This window comes from Alexandromys fortis, unplaced genomic scaffold (assembly GCF_014885135.2).
Source record: "Alexandromys fortis isolate MF-2015 unplaced genomic scaffold, M_Fortis_MF-2015_v1.1 scaffold_18, whole genome shotgun sequence".
Classification (NCBI taxonomy): Eukaryota; Metazoa; Chordata; class Mammalia; order Rodentia; family Cricetidae; genus Alexandromys; species Alexandromys fortis.
In genome coordinates this window covers 14278408-14296762 of record NW_026067897.1, presented here as the reverse complement: position 1 = coordinate 14296762, position 18355 = coordinate 14278408, and the positions used below count along the sequence as shown (strand labels likewise).

General features: G+C 41.2%; 1 protein-coding gene across 6 annotated transcripts in view; it reads left to right on the top strand.

Moving 5' to 3' along the window:
- Window positions 1-18355, top strand: part of Musk (muscle associated receptor tyrosine kinase) — a 72682-nt gene that overhangs the window by 40292 nt on the left and 14035 nt on the right. For 2 of the 6 annotated variants that reach the window (XM_050165754.1, XM_050165738.1), the window contains 5 exons: window positions 3925-4084; window positions 8161-8167; window positions 14343-14606; window positions 16023-16198; window positions 16867-16890. In XM_050165754.1, the coding sequence (XP_050021711.1) occupies window positions 3925-4084; window positions 8161-8167; window positions 14343-14606; window positions 16023-16198; window positions 16867-16890 (631 nt within the window). The remainder of the gene's footprint in view (window positions 1-3924; window positions 4085-8160; window positions 8168-14342; window positions 14607-16022; window positions 16199-16866; window positions 16891-18355) is intronic. The other 4 variants (XM_050165764.1, XM_050165745.1, XM_050165781.1 and 1 more) reach the window with 2 other exon arrangements.

Here is an 18355-nt window from a genome sequence, read left to right as displayed (position 1 = left end):
CTCTGCTGCCCAAGTGCTAGGGTTAAAGGCATGGGCTACTGTGCCTGGGAGCTTACCATTTTTAAGAAGAAAGTCTTTCCATGTTCTAGAACCATGTTTATTGAAAGCTATTCTAACAATAACTGCTATATAGACATTTAGCTAAAGTTTAGAAAACTGTCTAAACACAATACACAGTAGTCCTAAAAAAATTATAAAAGTTGAGATAGTTTTGTTAAAATAATTTTATAAAAGAAACAGGCAGTACATATATTTTGAAGATAGTGCTGTTTAATATTCTAATAAATAACCATATTTCACCCAGATTTTTAAAAGGCCATTGTTGTAGAATATTATTTTAACTAGGGAAAGATGTGTCACATTTGTTCATACTGCAATTGTTTAATTATGGAAAGAAGTGTTGTATTTGTTTCACTTTGTCTGTCTAAGGCACCTGATTGATCTAATAAAGAGTGGAATGGCCAATAGCTAGGCAGAGAAAGGATAGGTGGGGCTGGTGGACAGAGAGGAAAAATCGGAGGAGAAATCTGGGCTCAGCAAAAGGAGGAAAGGAGGAGAGAAGGGGGAGAGAATAAGGGACAAGCCGGGAGCAAGAAACCAGGCAGACGCCAGTCAGTCAGATGTAGAGAAGCAGAGAAAGTAAAATAAAACAGAAGTCAGAGAGGTAATTAGCCCAGAGGCAAAAGATAGGGAGAGAGAAACAGGTTAAGTTAATATAGCTAGCCAGAAATGCACCTAAGCTAGGCCGAGCATCCAAAACTACTAAGTCTCTGTATCATGGTTTGGGAGCTAGTTGGTGCCCCCCACCCCCAAAAAAATCTGGTACAAGACATGATTTTGGCTTCAAGCATGTGAACTTTGGAGTCATTTTATATTATTAACTGGTAAAACAAACTAATTACATATCGTGGGACCTGTGTGGGGTTATCAGTAGCCAGCTTGAAAGAGAACAGTATTTGTGGCTAAGGTAATAAATAAAAATCAACACAGAAACGCCGCTCAGGTCAGCACCTGTTTTTCTACGATGCAGAGACAGACAGTATTTATTATAACAATGCCAGGAGCATGGGCCTTACTGGGGCACACACCGACTGTTTTATGATGTTTTCCCAGCTAGCTGAAATTATTGATAATGTAATGCTGTTGGAGCCAGAATACCTTTCTAGGCATTTCTGTGTTCGGATGAAGTTATGATATACCAGACTGTCTATGGCTGTTACTAGATCATCCCAAGATGGCCTCGTTAGTGGATTCACGATGCGCACAAATGTTGTACAGGTATACATTAGCTCAGATATTGTTATGTCTGATAGAACTTTCTATTTTACTGCCTCTTTTAAAAGTATTTCTTTTTCAAAAGCTTTACTGTAGTTTTAATTATGTGTGCACGTGTGTGTATGCCTGTGAGATGGTGTATGGGTAAGTGCATGTGCCCGTGGAGTTCAGAAAAGGGCGTCAGACTCCCTGGAGCTGGAGTTACAGGCAGCTGTATTCTGCCCATTGTGATGTGGGTGCTGGGATCCAAACTTGGGTCCTCAGCAAGAGCAGTACATGCTCTTAGTCACCAAGCTGTCTCTGTAGTCCCCAAGTTTTCTTTATTATATTTTTCCTATAATATGTTTTAGACAGAGACTATGTTTTGCTTGTAATGTACTTGGTGAAATAATCCCTGCAGCCAAGCAAGTTAACAGATTCATCTACCTCCTTACAGAAGTCATCACCATCAGAAAGACAGAATGTTCTAGCCAGAGAAGAGAATTTATTCTGGCTTCCTTAGTTTAGTCAATCTGAGAGACTTGGCAAAAACATCCTCACTGCAAATGCCAGATATATGCACCTGAGTTAAGTCCAGTTGGCTCTTGCTTAACATGGGATATTTGTACTAGGACCCTCTCCATGGATAACCAAAACTTTGGATGCTCAGCCTCTTATGTCCAATGGTGTAGTATTTACACATACTCTTCTTTGTACTTTAAATAATCTCTTGGTAAAAAATGCTATGTAAATAACTGTTACACTATTTTATTTAGGGAATAATGACAGGTTCAAAAAACAATATACTTTAAAAAATATTTTCAATACAAAGTTAGTCAAGTCCATAGAGGCCACAGATAAGCTTGCAGGGCCACTGTTCCGGTAGTCTTTAGACATACCTTGGTAAAAGGTCACAACAATAATCTGAACTCATCCCTTTGATCTTTTAAAAACCCAGCGAAGGGGCAAAATGATCCAAATAGAGGGCAGAGGGTTGCTTTTATTTTTAGATCATCAAAAATACTAAAGTGTTAGTCAGGGTGAGCTGTGAAGAAAGAAAAACAAATTCAAACTATGACTAACAAGGCCTGCTGTGCATGAGTCACTGAGGGAGCGAGGTGAGGCCCCTGGACGCAGGAGGAAACGCGCTGAAAAGCCACACCAGCCCTGAGGAAGGAGCTGGTCTCTCAGCCTGAACATTCAGCACTTGGATGGAGGTCCCTGGAGAGGTCAGGTAGCTTGAAGAGCTCTTCTTTCAATGAGACGTGTTTTCAGTGACCTCATGATCTCTGGAGGTGCTGAGGAATGGTGTGCTTAGGTGTGAACAGCAATGGTGGGCAGTCTCGGCAGCCCTGGGGGTCACCCATTTCTAAGTGGCTGCATAGCAATGCTGGGTTTCTTCTCAAAGGAGGGAGCCAAGGTCCTCCCCACTCCATCCAGGTCCAGGAAGGTGCGCATCTAAACAGACTAGGCTCCCTCAAAGCCAGTACATGCAGTAGGATCAAAACCCAGTGCCATTGTCCTTGGCTTCTCAGTCAGCCCTCATTGTCCTTGAGTTCAGTGACCTCACTTCAATCCTTGAGCGCCACATCATGGAGAGAGAGAGCCAACTTGCCCTCTCACCCACGCCATGACATGAGTGTGCCCATACACTAATGCAAAAATAAATAAATGAAATATAACTTAAAATTAAGAAAGAAAATGTGGGCAGTCTTAACTATGTAGTTGAAATGATGACTAGTGAGTGAATAAGCATTTGTATAATTAATCTTGACAATTACATGTTAATATGTTGATTAATATTCTGCTTCTTCAAGGACATTTGACTTCTGGTTTAAGGGTCCAGAAGAGTTTGTATGAGTGTCTTGGCCCCACAAACAACTTTTCATACTACACATCTATCAATCTGAGGTCCATTTATAGAGAAGTGCCCAAATGTTATGAAGTCTAAAACCTCTTAGTTTTGTCTGCCCCCATCTGTGAAACAGGATACATCTTAGAACACTTACAAAGAGTATCATTGGAGCTTGTATTAGTTATCTGTTGCTGTCTCACAAACCAGCTCAAGGCTGAGTAGATTAAAACAATAACTGTTAGTGGTCACAAGTCTGCGGGTCAGCTGGGTGGTGGTTTCGCTGGTTTGAGCCAGGATTGCCAAACACTAGGCTAGTACAACTCTTATGAGTGGCAGCTGGGGTGGGTTCTGGTTAGTCTAGAATAGCTTTCCTCATATGTTTGTGATTTGGAACTTCTACTGGGGGATAGATGGGCCATGTTTATTCCATCCTCCAATGTCCTAAGGTTTCTATTGTTGTGAAGAGACACCATGACTACAATGATTCATATAAAGGAAAACGATTAATTAATTGGGGCTTGCTTATTGGTTCAGAGGCTTAATCCATTATCATCATGGTGGGAAGCATGGTGGGATGCAGGTAGACATGGTGCTGGAGGAGGAGCCAAGACAGCAGGAAGAGAAAGAGACACTGGGTCTGGCTTGAGCGTCTGACACCTCAAAAGGCCCAGGGATGGGGAACCTGTGTCTGTGTTTGCTGGTCTTTCTCATGCCTATTGATCATAACTGAAATGCTTTGTCCTTCCAGACTGCCAATGTGGTGTATTAGGAAAGGGTAATTTCGTTCTATCTTTTATTGTTCCCATACCCATCAGATTTCCTCAGGGTCCATTCAAGAGAGTGTGAAAGACCGGGTGATTGACTCAAGACTCCAGCTCTTTATCACCAAGCCAGGACTCTACACATGTATAGCTACCAACAAGCACGGAGAGAAGTTCAGTACGGCAAAGGCTGCGGCCACAGTCAGTATAGTAGGTAGGTGCTGCGTGTTTGCGCTGCTTCAGAGAAGGCACAGAAGGCACGCCACAAAATCCGGGTGGATGCTGGGGATGCAAACTCAGGCCCTCAGGTTTACATAGCAACCACTTTTACTCCTGGAGTCACCTTCCTATCTCCAGTAAACACTCGCTTAATATCCACACACAGAAATGTTCGCAGACCCAACCGATTGATGAGTAAGACGGGCTTACTCAGGGTACCATGGGGATTGGTGGAGGAGTTTAGAAAGAAACACGATTCTTAGCATCTTTTACCTCCCCAGCCTCCTCAAGGCTAATTCCTTGTTTGTTTTGACACTCTTGAGTGATGGAGACATAGACATTGACTTGGTTGTATTAAAAATTAAATCTTAACATTCTTGCTCAGATAGCAGATACCAATTTGTAGGACCTTATTTTTCTCTTTTTTTCCTTTCTTTTTTCACTTTTTCCCTTCTCTCTCCTTGTCCCTATCCACAAGTCGTCCCTCCCTCCCTCTGTTTCTGTCTCCCTCCTTTCCTCTCCTTCCCCTCCCTTCCTTGTCCCCATCTCCCTTTCTGAGTTCCTTCCTTCCGCCCTTCCTTCCTTTCCTCCCTCCTCCTTCTCCTGCACCCCCCCATCTGGATTAAGCGAACTTCCCAAGGCTCTCAGAAACGTGAGGGATATTTAACATGGCTGGGTCAATTTCCATATGGCTGTTTCTTGGAGGCATTTTTTACTCTGTGTGTGTGTGTGTGTGTGTGTGTGTGTGTGTGTGTGTTCACTTTCCTGTGTTATCTAAGTGACAGCAAGACTTGTAGGTATTTTCACGGGAAACAGCTGACACATGGGTTTCTAGGTTAGCTACATTGTGTTATGAAGGGTTATTTTTCAAAGTTAAATATCCAAAAAGACTTCTAGGCACATTTCTGGAATTCCTAGAGGTGGAAATAATCCTTGTATCAGGAAATGCCAGGCATGTCAGCCTCATGGCAGGCCTACTGTTCAAGGACTAGTCGAAAGGTACTTGGCCTGACATGTAAGGCCAGCACTGGAGGACTCAGGGCCAGCTCCTGGGGCCTGCTGTTTCTTATTACAGCCTATTCCTTTGATCTTCCCTGATGGAGAACTTTCCATCAGTGCCTATGATTTTGAATCTGAAATGAATAAAGGCCAAAGAGTATAAGTAGCAGTAGACAAGGCTGGACCTTGAGGACATGCCCACAAAGGCAAGACATAGGCTCTCCCTACCATCTTCTTGGAGGATTTGTCTGTCTATAGGGCATCAGTTAAACTGTATCACAAGACGCAAATTCAATTCAATATACTAAAGAGAACAATAGAATGATCTCCGCTTACCCTGCACTTTGCAGTTTATAACGGGCTTTATATGAATTTATTAAATATGATGAGTGTGGCCCACTCTCTGGGGCAGAATAAAACAAAAACCGAATAACAACGGATCTTGCTTTCCAAGGATGGCCATGGAGAAAGGAAGTTTTCCAGCCATGGGCATGCTGGCACAGAGCCTGTTCTGTCCCACACATACTGACTGCACAACAGGAGGGCAAGAGAGGTTGAAGGGACAGAGGCCATTTGGGTAGACATGGCTATGAGATGGATAGGTTGAAGTGTGTCCAAAACTCAATTAACCTCTGCGCTGGAGAACAGAAGGAGGTAGCAAGTCACGAGACAAGTTTGAAATGTGAAGTGTAGCCAGCTTCCGAAGAGCCTGGATTGGGTCAGTCCATCCTCCATAAATGAGAAGTCATTTCTTCATTGTAGAGGAGGAAGCAGGTGCTACGGCCAGATACACCCTTCAGCAAATCAACATGTAGGAAGTGACGGGAGGTTGGCGGGCATGCCCCGCTGGAGACTCCTCAATGAGCCTAGAAAAGACATGCTATCTAGAATACAGTCTCAATGGCAGGTAACTGAGAAAAGAGGAGGGGATACCAGAATAAAATTGAGGCTTTCAAGTGCTCAAACGTGGCACTAAAGTCGGAGAATTAGTTAATATACGCTTGAGATTTCAATATTCTGTTGAAAGAATGAGCACCTTTACATAGGGATATTTCAGGCACATAAACTGATGTGATTTAGCTTAGCTTTTTTCCTCCACTTGACAGAAGATAAATATTATTGTTGCCAGTCTACAGAGGGTCCCAGTTATGCAAATTCTTGGTGCTTTAGTGATAATCCCTTGCTCGAGTTCCCCCTTCTTCCTTCTTCCATCCCTGCCCTATATGGCAAGGAAGAAAGGGGCTTGCACTTCAGTGGTGCTCTCCGATCCTTTGAATCTAGAACCTGAAGCTGGAAAACTTGTGATTTCATCTCTTAGCTGGGCTAGAACCCGAAAGGCTTCCCTGGATGGCTTACTGCCTGTGGGAACTTTCTAGAGAGTTACAGCTCTTGGCAGCTCAGCCAAATCCATCATCAAATGCCTACACAGAGTCTGCTCTGTAGCCTTCACTGTGAGGTCACCCTGTCTACCTCCTCTGAGACCTGGAGGCAAGCCTGCTGACTCCTCAGCGGCCCGTGTCCTCTGTGGGCCTGAAACCACCTCCACCTCTGCATCTCTTGTAAGGTGTGCACAATCAAAGCGCGATTTAGACTTCCTCACTTGGTCTGTTGTCCGTGTATTCATGTCATGCTGTTCTGTTGACAATGGTGCTGTCTTCCCACATCAGGGCTGGAGACCCTTCTGCTGTGCTTTGTTTTTAGAATTCCAAATGAGAAGTCACAAGCAAAGCTCTTTGTTTAGCGTTTATCTTACTAGCTATTTGGTATACAGAAATTAGGCTCTGCAATCTACAAAATTGCTTATTCAAATTCTGCACCTCTTTACCTTCCTCTTGTCCACCACAGACCAGCTGGGAGGATCCATACCCCTAGTGTGGTAATCTTTAATCAGGACAGTAAGGTTGTGGATGTCACTTTAGAGTTGGGAAGAACTGGGTCCCTAGGAGTAAGACTTGAAACTATCCTGGAAAGCGTGGTCCATTGAACTGGAAAAGGACCATCGAGGTGGAGCACACAGCATCTGGAAGAACTTCCTCTATAACCCAGCAAGCTTGAATGGCTCATAAATTCAAGAGGACACAGTGAGGTGACAAAGTCCCAAGATGACAATGTGCAATCGGCGTGCTGAAATATGCAGAGAGTGTATTGAAATCTAGACTTGATGAGCACACAGAGAAAACTCTGTTACTTCTCTCCAGTTACCAGGGACCAAGAAACAATGCTTTCTAAAATCTTTTCCCTTGAGGAAGCAAATTCATTCCAAACTTTTAAGTAGATTCTATGACTCTCAGGTGACGTTTAAGAGTTAAATACAGCAATCTACTCTAGTTTAAACATCCAGTCTTATTGTCCACTTTGACCTTCTTCTGCTTCGTTCCATCCACTGAGAAGCAACCATTTTTTTCAGGAACTCGGGGAACAGGTGAAATATGGCCTGCTGCTGTTGTGCAACTAGCTCCCCTTCCTCCTCTGTTTTAAGTCCTTTATAATCAAAGAAGAGGACTTCTAGGGAAAGAGTAAACGGCTTTGTCTGAATAGACATTCAGTCCTCTCCACGTTGCCTCTTTCAGTTTCACCAACTAGTAATGATACAATTAGCATTTAGAAACCACATCCCAGTGCCAGTAATACCTCTTAATATCTACCATCTATATATTCATATCTATCATCTACCTATCATCCATCCATCTATCTATCTATCTATCTATCTATCTATCTATCTATCTATCTATCTATCTATCTATCTATCTCTTCTATTTTCCTATCTGCCTGTCTACCTTATCTATTAACTTAATCACAAAATTTGATAAAATCGATATTTTCTTTCACGTGTGACTGGTGGTACCCATGGCAGCCACTATCTGAAATGATTCCAGCTCCTGGGGGCAGTACTGTCTTACTCTCCCCCAGTTTCACCTCTTAATGTAGCCTCTAGCTTCCCAGTAGAAGCAGAGAACATCCCAGAACCTTTGGTTTTAGTGGTTAAACTGTAAGTTGAGCATGTACTGACTTTTCCTTTGTTCTTTTTCTTTGTCTGTGGTTTCCTATGGACACTTCCTCTCCTGTTACCAGAGTGGAGGTAAGAATTCATTGTTATCCCAAAGTTTCATGTCACTTGTGGTTTTGATTTACCATAACAAGGATTTGTCTACTGAGAACTATAAATTTTTGAGCATTTCTCATGTCTAAAGCTGTTCCATATTTTTATAAAATGATAAAAAATGAAAGGTCAACTGAGTATTTACTATGCGTCAGATGCTCTCCGTAAGTTATTTGTATCCTCCAGCTATCCCCATCACATAGAGACCATGATTGCCTCTGTCTTCACAAAAGAAACCGAGAAACTCTTTGCACTGAAAGCTCACTCAGGTAGAGATGAGGCAATTTGAATGAAGCTCAAGACTAACTCCAGAAGTCTTCTTGTATTTTTCCAAGAGATAATAAATATCAACTTATAGAAGTTTTAACCATAACGTTTTATATTAAATTGACTTTCATTAAAACTCTATATGGCAACCCGACATAGTTCATGCATCTAATTCCAACCCTCCAAAAGGTGAATCAGAAGGATCAGATGTTTAAGACCAGGCTGGACTGCATAGCGGGTTTGAGGCTAGCCAGGCTACATAGTGAATTTGAGGTCAATCTGTGCTACATGATATTTTGTCTCAACAAGCAAATGAAAGAAAAAAGAAAAAAACAATCAAGCAATTTACCAGGTGTGGTGGTGTCTACTTGTCAGACACTGGAAGCTAAAACAGAAGTATAGGATTTCAAAACCAGCCTTGGCTTAAGGAAACCCTGTCTTGGAAAACCCAAAACCAAACAGGTGAATAAACAAACCAAAAAAGCTTTCAAAATGCCACGGTGTGAAATAAGTACAAAGGACTAATTTATAATAGCAATAACGACCATTGCAGTTAGTGTTATGGTACCCGTTCTCATTTTAACATTGCAGGGACTTTAGGGGGAGGTGTTTTTATTCATGCTTTTCCATACAGGGACCCAGATGCAGCAAGGGTTGCTAGACTTCATGGGTCACAAAATGCTAGGCCTCCATCAACATTCGGGCAGACAGACTCCAGAACTCAGGCTCAAAACCACTGCACAGCAGTGCCCTAGCAAGGGGACCAGAAAGTGAGAAGAATGTAAAACTCTAGACACTAGCTTGAATTCCACAGCGTATAATAACTCAACACACAATAAAATGTGGTTCCTTCTAAATCTCATCTCTGCACATACAGTCTCAACGTCTGCTGTGAGGTGAATTGTTAACTATTAAGTGCTTCTCGCAGTTCCTAGAGGCGGTATACTGCCTCGTAAGAGCTTGACAGTGAAGTCTAGGATATCTACCTGTCTACTGAAGGAAGGGGCATATGAAGGAAGCACGACAGGAGTTAAAATACAAGCCATTTGACAACGAAGACACACGTGACACCTTTCGTTCCCATGCCTGTTAATATAACTGCCCTTCGTGCCTTTTTAAAACCAAGTATTCTATTGTTGGAAATATTTTGGAAATGGACACACAAAACCAACTTTACTCTCCCATGCCCCTGGAGGTTTGTATTTTCCTATATAGAAAGATTAATTGTATGATAGCGTAATAGTGGAATTATAGATTCCAAGGGCTTAAAGAGTAGACATAGGTCATCTCCATAGAAGTGAACTCAAATGAAGACGTTCAAGCATATTAGTAGATAAATGGACGCTAGACAAAGAACAACTTCCAGCTGGATGTGGAAATGGCGCAGGTCATCCCAAGCCTCAGAAGACGGGGACAGAAGACCGGTGAAGTTTTGAGGCCAGCTTAGGCAAAGTGAGACCACGTTTCAAAAGTAAAAGGAACCACCCCATCCACTTTTCTCTTGTGATAATGTAAATACTCTCAGACTCTGCTGATAGTGAGATAGTGAGAGTGGTTTTATGAATTCCAACTTAGAAATTTTTATTAGTCTTAAGTTAGTTGTATCTACAGACAAAAAAACCCACTTTTAGAAATCTATTCTAATGAAATAATAAGACTTATGAACACTAGGCACACTGCTCGCTCTCATGGATATAACATATAAACATTATATGTGTCTACTGATAAAGGAAATTGATTAGAAACTCTGTTTTTTTTTTAAGGCACAGACAAGGTTTATAGTATGTTATGGGGCAAAAATACAGGATGCAAAAATGTATTTACAGTTCAATTCTGATATTTCTGTATATAAAAATATATAACTTATTATACACAAATATATAATATAGGAAATACTGTCTATGGGATTAATATAAATCATGTTAGGTTTAGAAATATATTTATGTTTATTTTATTTGCTCTTTGAGAATTTCATATAGTTTATATTTCTTAATCATATTCTATCCCTGTTTTCCAAGCCCTCTTGAATCTGCCCCCCCTTACCCACCCAAGCTCATATTCTTTCTCTCTTTTAACTTCTGGAAAAGACAAAATTAGTTTTCCCCATTTTTCTGGTTTTTTAATAAAAAAGAGCTTCTTCTTTATACTCCAGTACATTTTGTATAGAAAAAGTTCTCAGCTTTTGCTCACAGGAAGCACGAGAGGTCATGTCCTCCTCACCGAGGACATCGCGCTTGGCAGTTCAGCCAAGTGACATTTGATAGCTATGCTACAGCGGAGGTTGGCTAACATCCTCTATAAAGGGTCAGATATTAATATATTCACTCAGTGAGCCATAAAGACACTATTAAAACTGCTCGCCCTGGTGGTTTAGCCCAAAGCACCTGTGGAAAGTGGGTAAGCAGGTACAATTGCCTTTTTTTTAAAAAAAGAAATAAATAAAACTTCATTTGTGGACATATATTTGATGCGTATGCAGTTTCACATGTCATCAAATAGTCTTTTTAGTTTTTCACAGCCACTTAAATATAGATATCATTCATAGCTCTCCAGAGAAAATAAAAAGTCTTTAAAGCAAAAGCATAAACTTTAAAATAAGAAGGATACGACCTCAGTCACATAGAGGAACAAGTTGAAGAGACCTTTCATAGGACATGGTGACCAGAGTTAATAACAATGTAGAGAATTCTTTTAAAAAGATCTCTAAACAGACTTGAATTGTTCTCACCACAAATGGTAATATGCATCTGATACAATGCATGTGTTAACAAATCCAACTTAGCCATTCTGATATATGTAAATGTCTAAGTATCATACACAACTTCTGTCAATTGTATTAGTTAAAAAGAAAATTTTTCTTAGACAAAAGACTGAAAAAAATGCCATTTATATGCTACTTTGAAAAAAGGGTGTCCCTTCATGGTGCGTATATGTGAACATTTAAATTGGTTTTAAGTACATGTAATCATGAGTAGTAATAACTGATCTCATTCCCAGGTTTTAAAATATTATCAAAAATCATGAGGTCCTTTTTTGAATCTGGGTATTTCTTTAAGAGTGGAGTCTGACAGGTCTTGAGTTATACATGCTGGCCTGAGCCTTAGCAAAGGAATGAATCACTGACAGACAACAGCGCTTTGAAGGCAGGGGAATGGCTGGGAACCTCCTTCCGCATCACCTTTGTAGGGGAAGTGCGGCAGTTGCTATGTAAGGGGAGATCCTAGGAGAAGGACGGCTATCGGGTTTACCTCCACTACAGGAGCTAATGTCAGAAACCAAACAGGACATAGCTGGCCCTCTGCATATGCCCTTGGACAAAGTTCAAAGGAAAGAGATGCTCCCTCCTTCACAGAAACAGGAAGGTAGTCCTTCGGGATGTGATTCAGACTTGTTTTAGAAGAGAGGAAAGGGGGGAAGAATCGCATGAATGTTCCGTTTGACTTCAGGGCCGTCCTTCTTAAGAGGCGGCGAGGGAGGAATCTAGGACCAAATACCCGTTCTTGCTCCTGCAGAAGGTGTGCAGCCAGGTCTGCAGTAAGGAGGTAATACAGGAATGGGTATCATGTGCAAGACTAACTCCTGGATTGAAGAGCTGGTTTACCGGAACAGTCCAGAATAGTCGGCTTTCTGTAAAGGGAGCTCTGTGACCTCTGCCCCACTGTTCAAAAGAGTCACAGAACCAGCTGCCCGCAAGACAGGAACGATGTGTCAGGAACTATGATAGAGACACACAGTCTCAGGTGGGCAATGCGAAAGCCCACAGAAAACACAGGGGTAGAGGGCTTCTATTCACCTCAACTCCCAGTTCTTGCTGGGAGCCCCATTCAGGGTTTTTATTAGTATTACTTCAAGATAAATTTAGAAAGTTTGTGGACTAAATAATTCAATCTGCATCCATTTCTGGTATCTAAAATTAGATAGCTGTGTAAAATTTGAGTTTTATAAACGTCTTCAAAAAGGGGAGGTTTAAATTACCAAAACTGTGACTAGGAAGTTCACTGGTTTTTAAGAGGTGATCTCTAGATATATAAGATATATCTTTCTACGCATTAATATGTCTATATATACATATATAGACATACATACATACATAGTGAATATTTGTATGCTTGGGTTGTGAAGGTGATCAAACATATGTACGCTAGCAAAAGTCTTCAAAACTTGTTCAACTCTCTTCTGCTCTTTTATTCTTTGATGACTAATTCCTTATTTCTGAGACCATTTTTACTAGTTTTCCGTAGGGTCTTTTTCTTTTTCCAAAAGGACGTGTTTTGTTTGTGCAATTAAAGGGAAATCACCAATGTGCATTATATTGTGATGTTCATGGAAAAACAAGAGTTAGCTCCATTCAGTAGTTAGCACTCGACATTAGGACCCGGATGAGTAGCCCACGTTGTGAGACACATTCAACTTTTACAGGATACAGGGTTTGTTTGTTTGTTTTTTCCTGCTCTTATTCACTCCCTCATTTTTACTAAAAAAAAAATCTATGTAGTACCATTTCACTTGTATTTTAATAAATAAAATTTGCCTGGGATCAGAAAAGCAGAGCAGCCAGCCACTGGTTCTTACCTCGACCTTAGTCCAAAATGGCAATGCCGGCTCCAGGAATCTCAGAAAGAGACTGTGTCTGAGAGCTGTTTCCTCCTGTCCTATAATCCACTCCAGGGCTGGGATTGAAGGTGTGTACTGCTACCGCCTGCCTGTCTATAAGGCTGGCCAGTGTGACTGTTTTACTTTTCTGATCCCCAGGCAAGCTATATTTCTTAAAACACAAGTGAAACGCCACTAGAAATACGTGAGACTGCTGGCAAACCAGGCTGGGCTCCTTCTGGTTGTTGGTTGTTAGTCTGTTTTGCTGAGCTACAGTAACCACATCTTTTTTTTTTTTAATGCCACAACAAATTGGCTTCCCTAAGTGGGTTATTTTCTGATTCAAGGTTTTTTATTTTAAATATCCCGTATGAACTAATTGGCATAACAATGGTTTGGCTGGCCAATTACTAAGTGACCAATCCAAACTGAAACTATCTTATGAAACATGGTTTTATTTGGATGCATGGTGTCTTGTTCTAATGGGTTTGTTTCAAAGACCTGACAGTGTTAATTTATACAGTGTGGACTTTTTAAGTTCAAATAGTGTTCCCTAAGCATTTAGAAGTTCACAAACTTCAGTCTGCTGAATTTCTTTACTCTCAATCTTTTATAGACTGGTAATGAAAAGTTAAGTCTTAATAGTAAATATTTACAATTAATGGCATGCCTTTAATGAGAAATATGATTGAAGTTTTCCATCCCATTAGTGATTGAGATCTCGTGGGAACCATAAAAATACAGAAGCCCATGATGGGGCCTATACATGATAAATATTCAATAATTGCCAAGGAGTCTATGAGTTATTATCGTCCCAGTAAAGAAGTGACATAGCCAAGATGGGAATGTACTAAACATTTTGGGTACTTAGCTACGGTAACATAGATGGTTTTCAAAACTGCTGATACTTTTTCCACGGGAACAATTAATATGTTCTCTCATCTGTTATCCACCACAAAGGATATTTTTTTCTTGGATTTTTATCAATTTGTGTGCAAATCAGTATGTGAGCTGACTGGAGCAAGAACAATCATTCTGTGTATAACGTAAACAACAAAAACGCCTAAATTCATTCAGTTCTCGACCGTAACCAAAGCTTTCCATAGCTTGCGGCATCTGGAGGTGACACTGTTGCTCCTGGGAATGGGGAGATTTTTTTCAGACGAAACATTTCACCACACTTGCCGGGACAGTCTCTCCCTATTTCTGTGATGCAGATGTGAGGGGTGGCGGAGGCAGAACGGATGCCAAGAAATTGCATCTGACGGGTTACGCTGCTCATCACTTCTTTCAGTAAATCACAGAAAGACAGCAAAGGCTACTGCGCCCAGTACAGAGGGGAGGTGTGTGATGCAGTCCTGGCCAAGGATGCCCTGGTCTTTTTCAACACCTCCTACTCAGACCCCGAGGAGACCCAGGAGCTGCTGATCCACACTGCGTGGAATGAGTTGAAGACTATGAGCCCACTCTGCCGGCCGGCTGCCGAGGCTCTGCTGTGTAACCATCTCTTCCAAGAGTGCAACCCAGGAATGGTACCTACTCCCATGCCCATTTGCAGGTAAAACTTTGAAAATGCATAAAATATTTCATTCTTTGTATGCCAACCGTTTGCAAAAGAAGACATAGTCAAGAGCAGTAGGCACTTACGTGGTGCACATACATGTACGTGGAAAAACATTCCCACACATGAAATTAATGATTGGCAAAATTCCTACTCATTCAAAGAAAGTAATTAAAAAGACAAAATTTCTCCCATTTCCAGCACTGATGCCAATCTATGATGCAGATACTCTGAATTTGCAGAAACTATTCATCTCAATCAAAAAGTGGCTTGCACACAAAAAGATCCCTGTGATATATGTGTGCATAAGCACACACACAAAATTTTCTTTCTCTTTGATAGGGATGTAGGACACGTGTTATAGTGTGTGTGTGTGTGCGTGTTCATGCTACACAAGCTTGGGGTGCACCCAAGCCCTTATGAATTTCCATTATTTTCCCTCTTAAATTATTTTCTCCTCTTATTATCAGCCCTAACAACCTTAATTTGGAATTACCCAGGGTTGTCTTGACGCAATTTGTCCCAGGAAGTCCAAAAACATATGTTATCTTTCCATCCCAATTAGTACAACTAGCTTTTCCTCAGCTCTTCTACACACTCCACAGCTTCCCCGGGCTGAACAGCCTCACACTGTCTCTAATTGGGCATCTCAGGTGGAAGCCCTTAGACCCCTAGGGCAGAACTCTGCTCTCCAGGGAAGGGCTGGCCTAGGAACCCAGGGTGCTCCTGCAAACCATTGCTGGTGCCGCTGTTCTCTTCCAGGGAGCAGAGCAAGCAGGTTCAAGGTGTCCTTTCTCAAGGCCGGCCCATCAGGCCATCAGGCCTGGGGTGATGCCATGTTCCTTAGTTCATATGCTCTTTAAACTATCAACTTTGTTTCTGTATCTTTGTTTTTTTTTTTTAAGGTTACTGATTTAATTTTATGTGTATGAATGTTTGTCCTGCACGCATGTATGTGCACATGTAAGTGCCTATTGGATCCCTCGGAACCACAGTTACAGACGACTGTGAGCTAACATACGGCTGCTGGGAATTGAACCTGGGTCTTCTGCAATGGCAGCAAGTGCTCTAGACCTCTGAACTATCTCTCCAGCCCCTGTACCTTTATTGTTAATATGAACTTCAAGTGATGATATATCAGGGACTCTTATCTAATTCGTTCTAAATTTAAGGGGGAAAAAAACCTAAACAAGATAGCATTTCGTCTCACAGCACAGTATACTACATTTTTAATGCTTATATTTTATAATGCCTTGCATTGGTTAAGTCACAAAGAGTCATTTAAAAATGCTTTTGTAAGCAAAGACACCGTGATGCGACGCTGTTTCAAAAATACAAAATTTAAGCCTCACTGCAAATTTGCCTTTAACTCGCCGTGGTTCATCAGGTCTTGCTCGCCCTTCTACATTTTAGAGAGTACTGCTTGGCCGTGAAGGAGCTGTTCTGTGCAAAGGAATGGCTGGCGATGGAAGGAACGACCCACAGAGGACTCTACCGCTCCGGGATGCATCTCCTCCCGGTGCCAGACTGCAGCAGGCTTCCCAGCATGCACCGGGATCCCATGGCCTGCACAAGACTGCCCTATTTAGGTAACATGGAGTTCCCTCCAGACTTTGGAAGTTAAAGCAAATTTTCTGTTTAGAGTCAAGTAAGGTGTGTCCTTAAAGCGCCTAACATTTTCAGGCTTTCTAGGCTGTTCTAATGTTTTTCGCTTTGCCCTCTCCACACACGTTAACAGCAGAATCCTATAATACTACCCTAATCACTTAGGTTAGCGTAAAGATTAATTTGATTTGTTTTCAAATAAACCAAAGGGCACTTTTAACTGCTGCTTGGATCTTGCTTTATTTCTTTCACAGGGGATCCTGAGTGTAACATTTTCTGGGATGTATGGGCAAACGGCTAAGAAATATCTCATAGTTTGTCAGAGGAATGGCGTAAAGGAACAAATAATCCTCTTTTTTAGCCAACGGTGCAGATTTTTTTAGAGCATGCAGAAAACAAGCCACATGTTTGGAAACGCTGGCCTCACAAAACCACACCGAGCGACTGCATGGTGTTTTATGAGTTTCGTTTGTAAGGACGATGCTACCCTAACGGCTGGTTTCGTTTCAAAGATGCGCTCTTCACGTTTGAATGCTTTTCTGTCACTCATGTAAACGCTGGCAGGGAAAGTCGCATTTCTTAGCGGTAGCTCAAGGATCTAGGAGATACCTCAATGCTTACTTAAAACCAATTTTTATCCTTTCCCCCTCAGATTATAAGAAAGAAAACATAACAAGTAAGTAATTCCGTTTGTGCCTCTGAAATCTTCTGTGTCTGTAAGTGGGTTCGTGCATGTGTTATTTACATTACTCTCCCCATCTCCAGAACAGAATGCACTGAGCGTCATCAGCCCCCCCCCCCACACACACAGGGGCGGGGCTCATCCCCTGCCTCAGCTAGAACGTGATGCTTAGCGAAGGGAACAAATATTATCTCCTTCCTCAAGATGGTTGGCCTTTTTTATACCTCAGATGTTTGAAAAATCAGTCAAGTTTAACTGAAGATTTTGGATTCTGCAGCAACAATTTCATACAATGTAATTATTTTTGGGTAGAAACAAATACCATTTTTCTCTACTGAGCTGTTTTGTGATCTTCATTTGTAACAAGTCTTTCTTTTTTTGGGAATAGGTGTACTTTAAAAAAAAATTTTTTCTTAGTCTTCTTTTAGTCCTTGAATTTTTATACACAAATTCTATATTAATTGCAGAACGTTTTGTCATTTGAACCAAGGTGGGGGGGGAATGAAAAGGCAATGGATCATCTATAATCCTACTTTTCGTAATATTTTGTTTTAATTCTAAAATTAACCATTCTACTAGTAACAAAGAGGAAGCTCTTAGTATGTCACTGGAACCTCCTTTTTCTTGCTGTGTTTATTTATTAGTAGTTCTTTGGGACTTTTGTGCGACACATTTTGATCGTGTTCATTCATTTAACCTATTCCTTTACTCAACTCTTCCCTGCCCTCCCCAAATCAAACCTTCAAGACCAATGTGGGCCATTGTTTCTATCTGAAGACTCAGAAAAAATTCAATCCTTCTTAAAAGGCGCTCAAATACAGTGGGGTTTTTAGTGGTGATGGGGAATCAACTCGATGTCAGACAAGCCTTCTACATCTGAGATGCATCCTGGATTGTCTTAGATGTGATCTCTTTCAGTAGCTCACACTGGCCTTTAGCTTTCTGGCTTTGATTCTTCTGTAGCTGCAAATGTTGCCACCATGCACTGGCTCAGAGTGACTGCCCTACACACTGGCTTCAGTGGGAAAACTTTAAGAAGTGTAGCTGCCCAGGTTCCCCACATACACATTCTGGAGCATTTGGTGTGGAGTGCAATCTAGGATTTGAGCTTCCTCTTACATTTTTAAATTGATACATAAAATTGGATGTATTTGGGGGAGTATTTTGTGATGGTTTGATTTCCTGTATTAGCATTCAAGCCAGATAATCCTGTTCCTCATCTCCCTATTTATCATTTCTTTGAGGTAAAAAAAAAAACCTCAAAAACCCTTCCTTAATTTCTCTGTAATATAGAATGCTGTTTTCTGACTGTGGAATTAGTTTTTGTTTGATCGTTTGGTTTTTATGATTGTTGTTGCTTCAGAATAGCCACCTTTTAGTAGAGTGTTTGCAAAGCTAAGCAAAATAATGTTGGAAGGGTCATCAGGAGGGCCAGCAAGACAGCTCAAAGGGTAAAGGT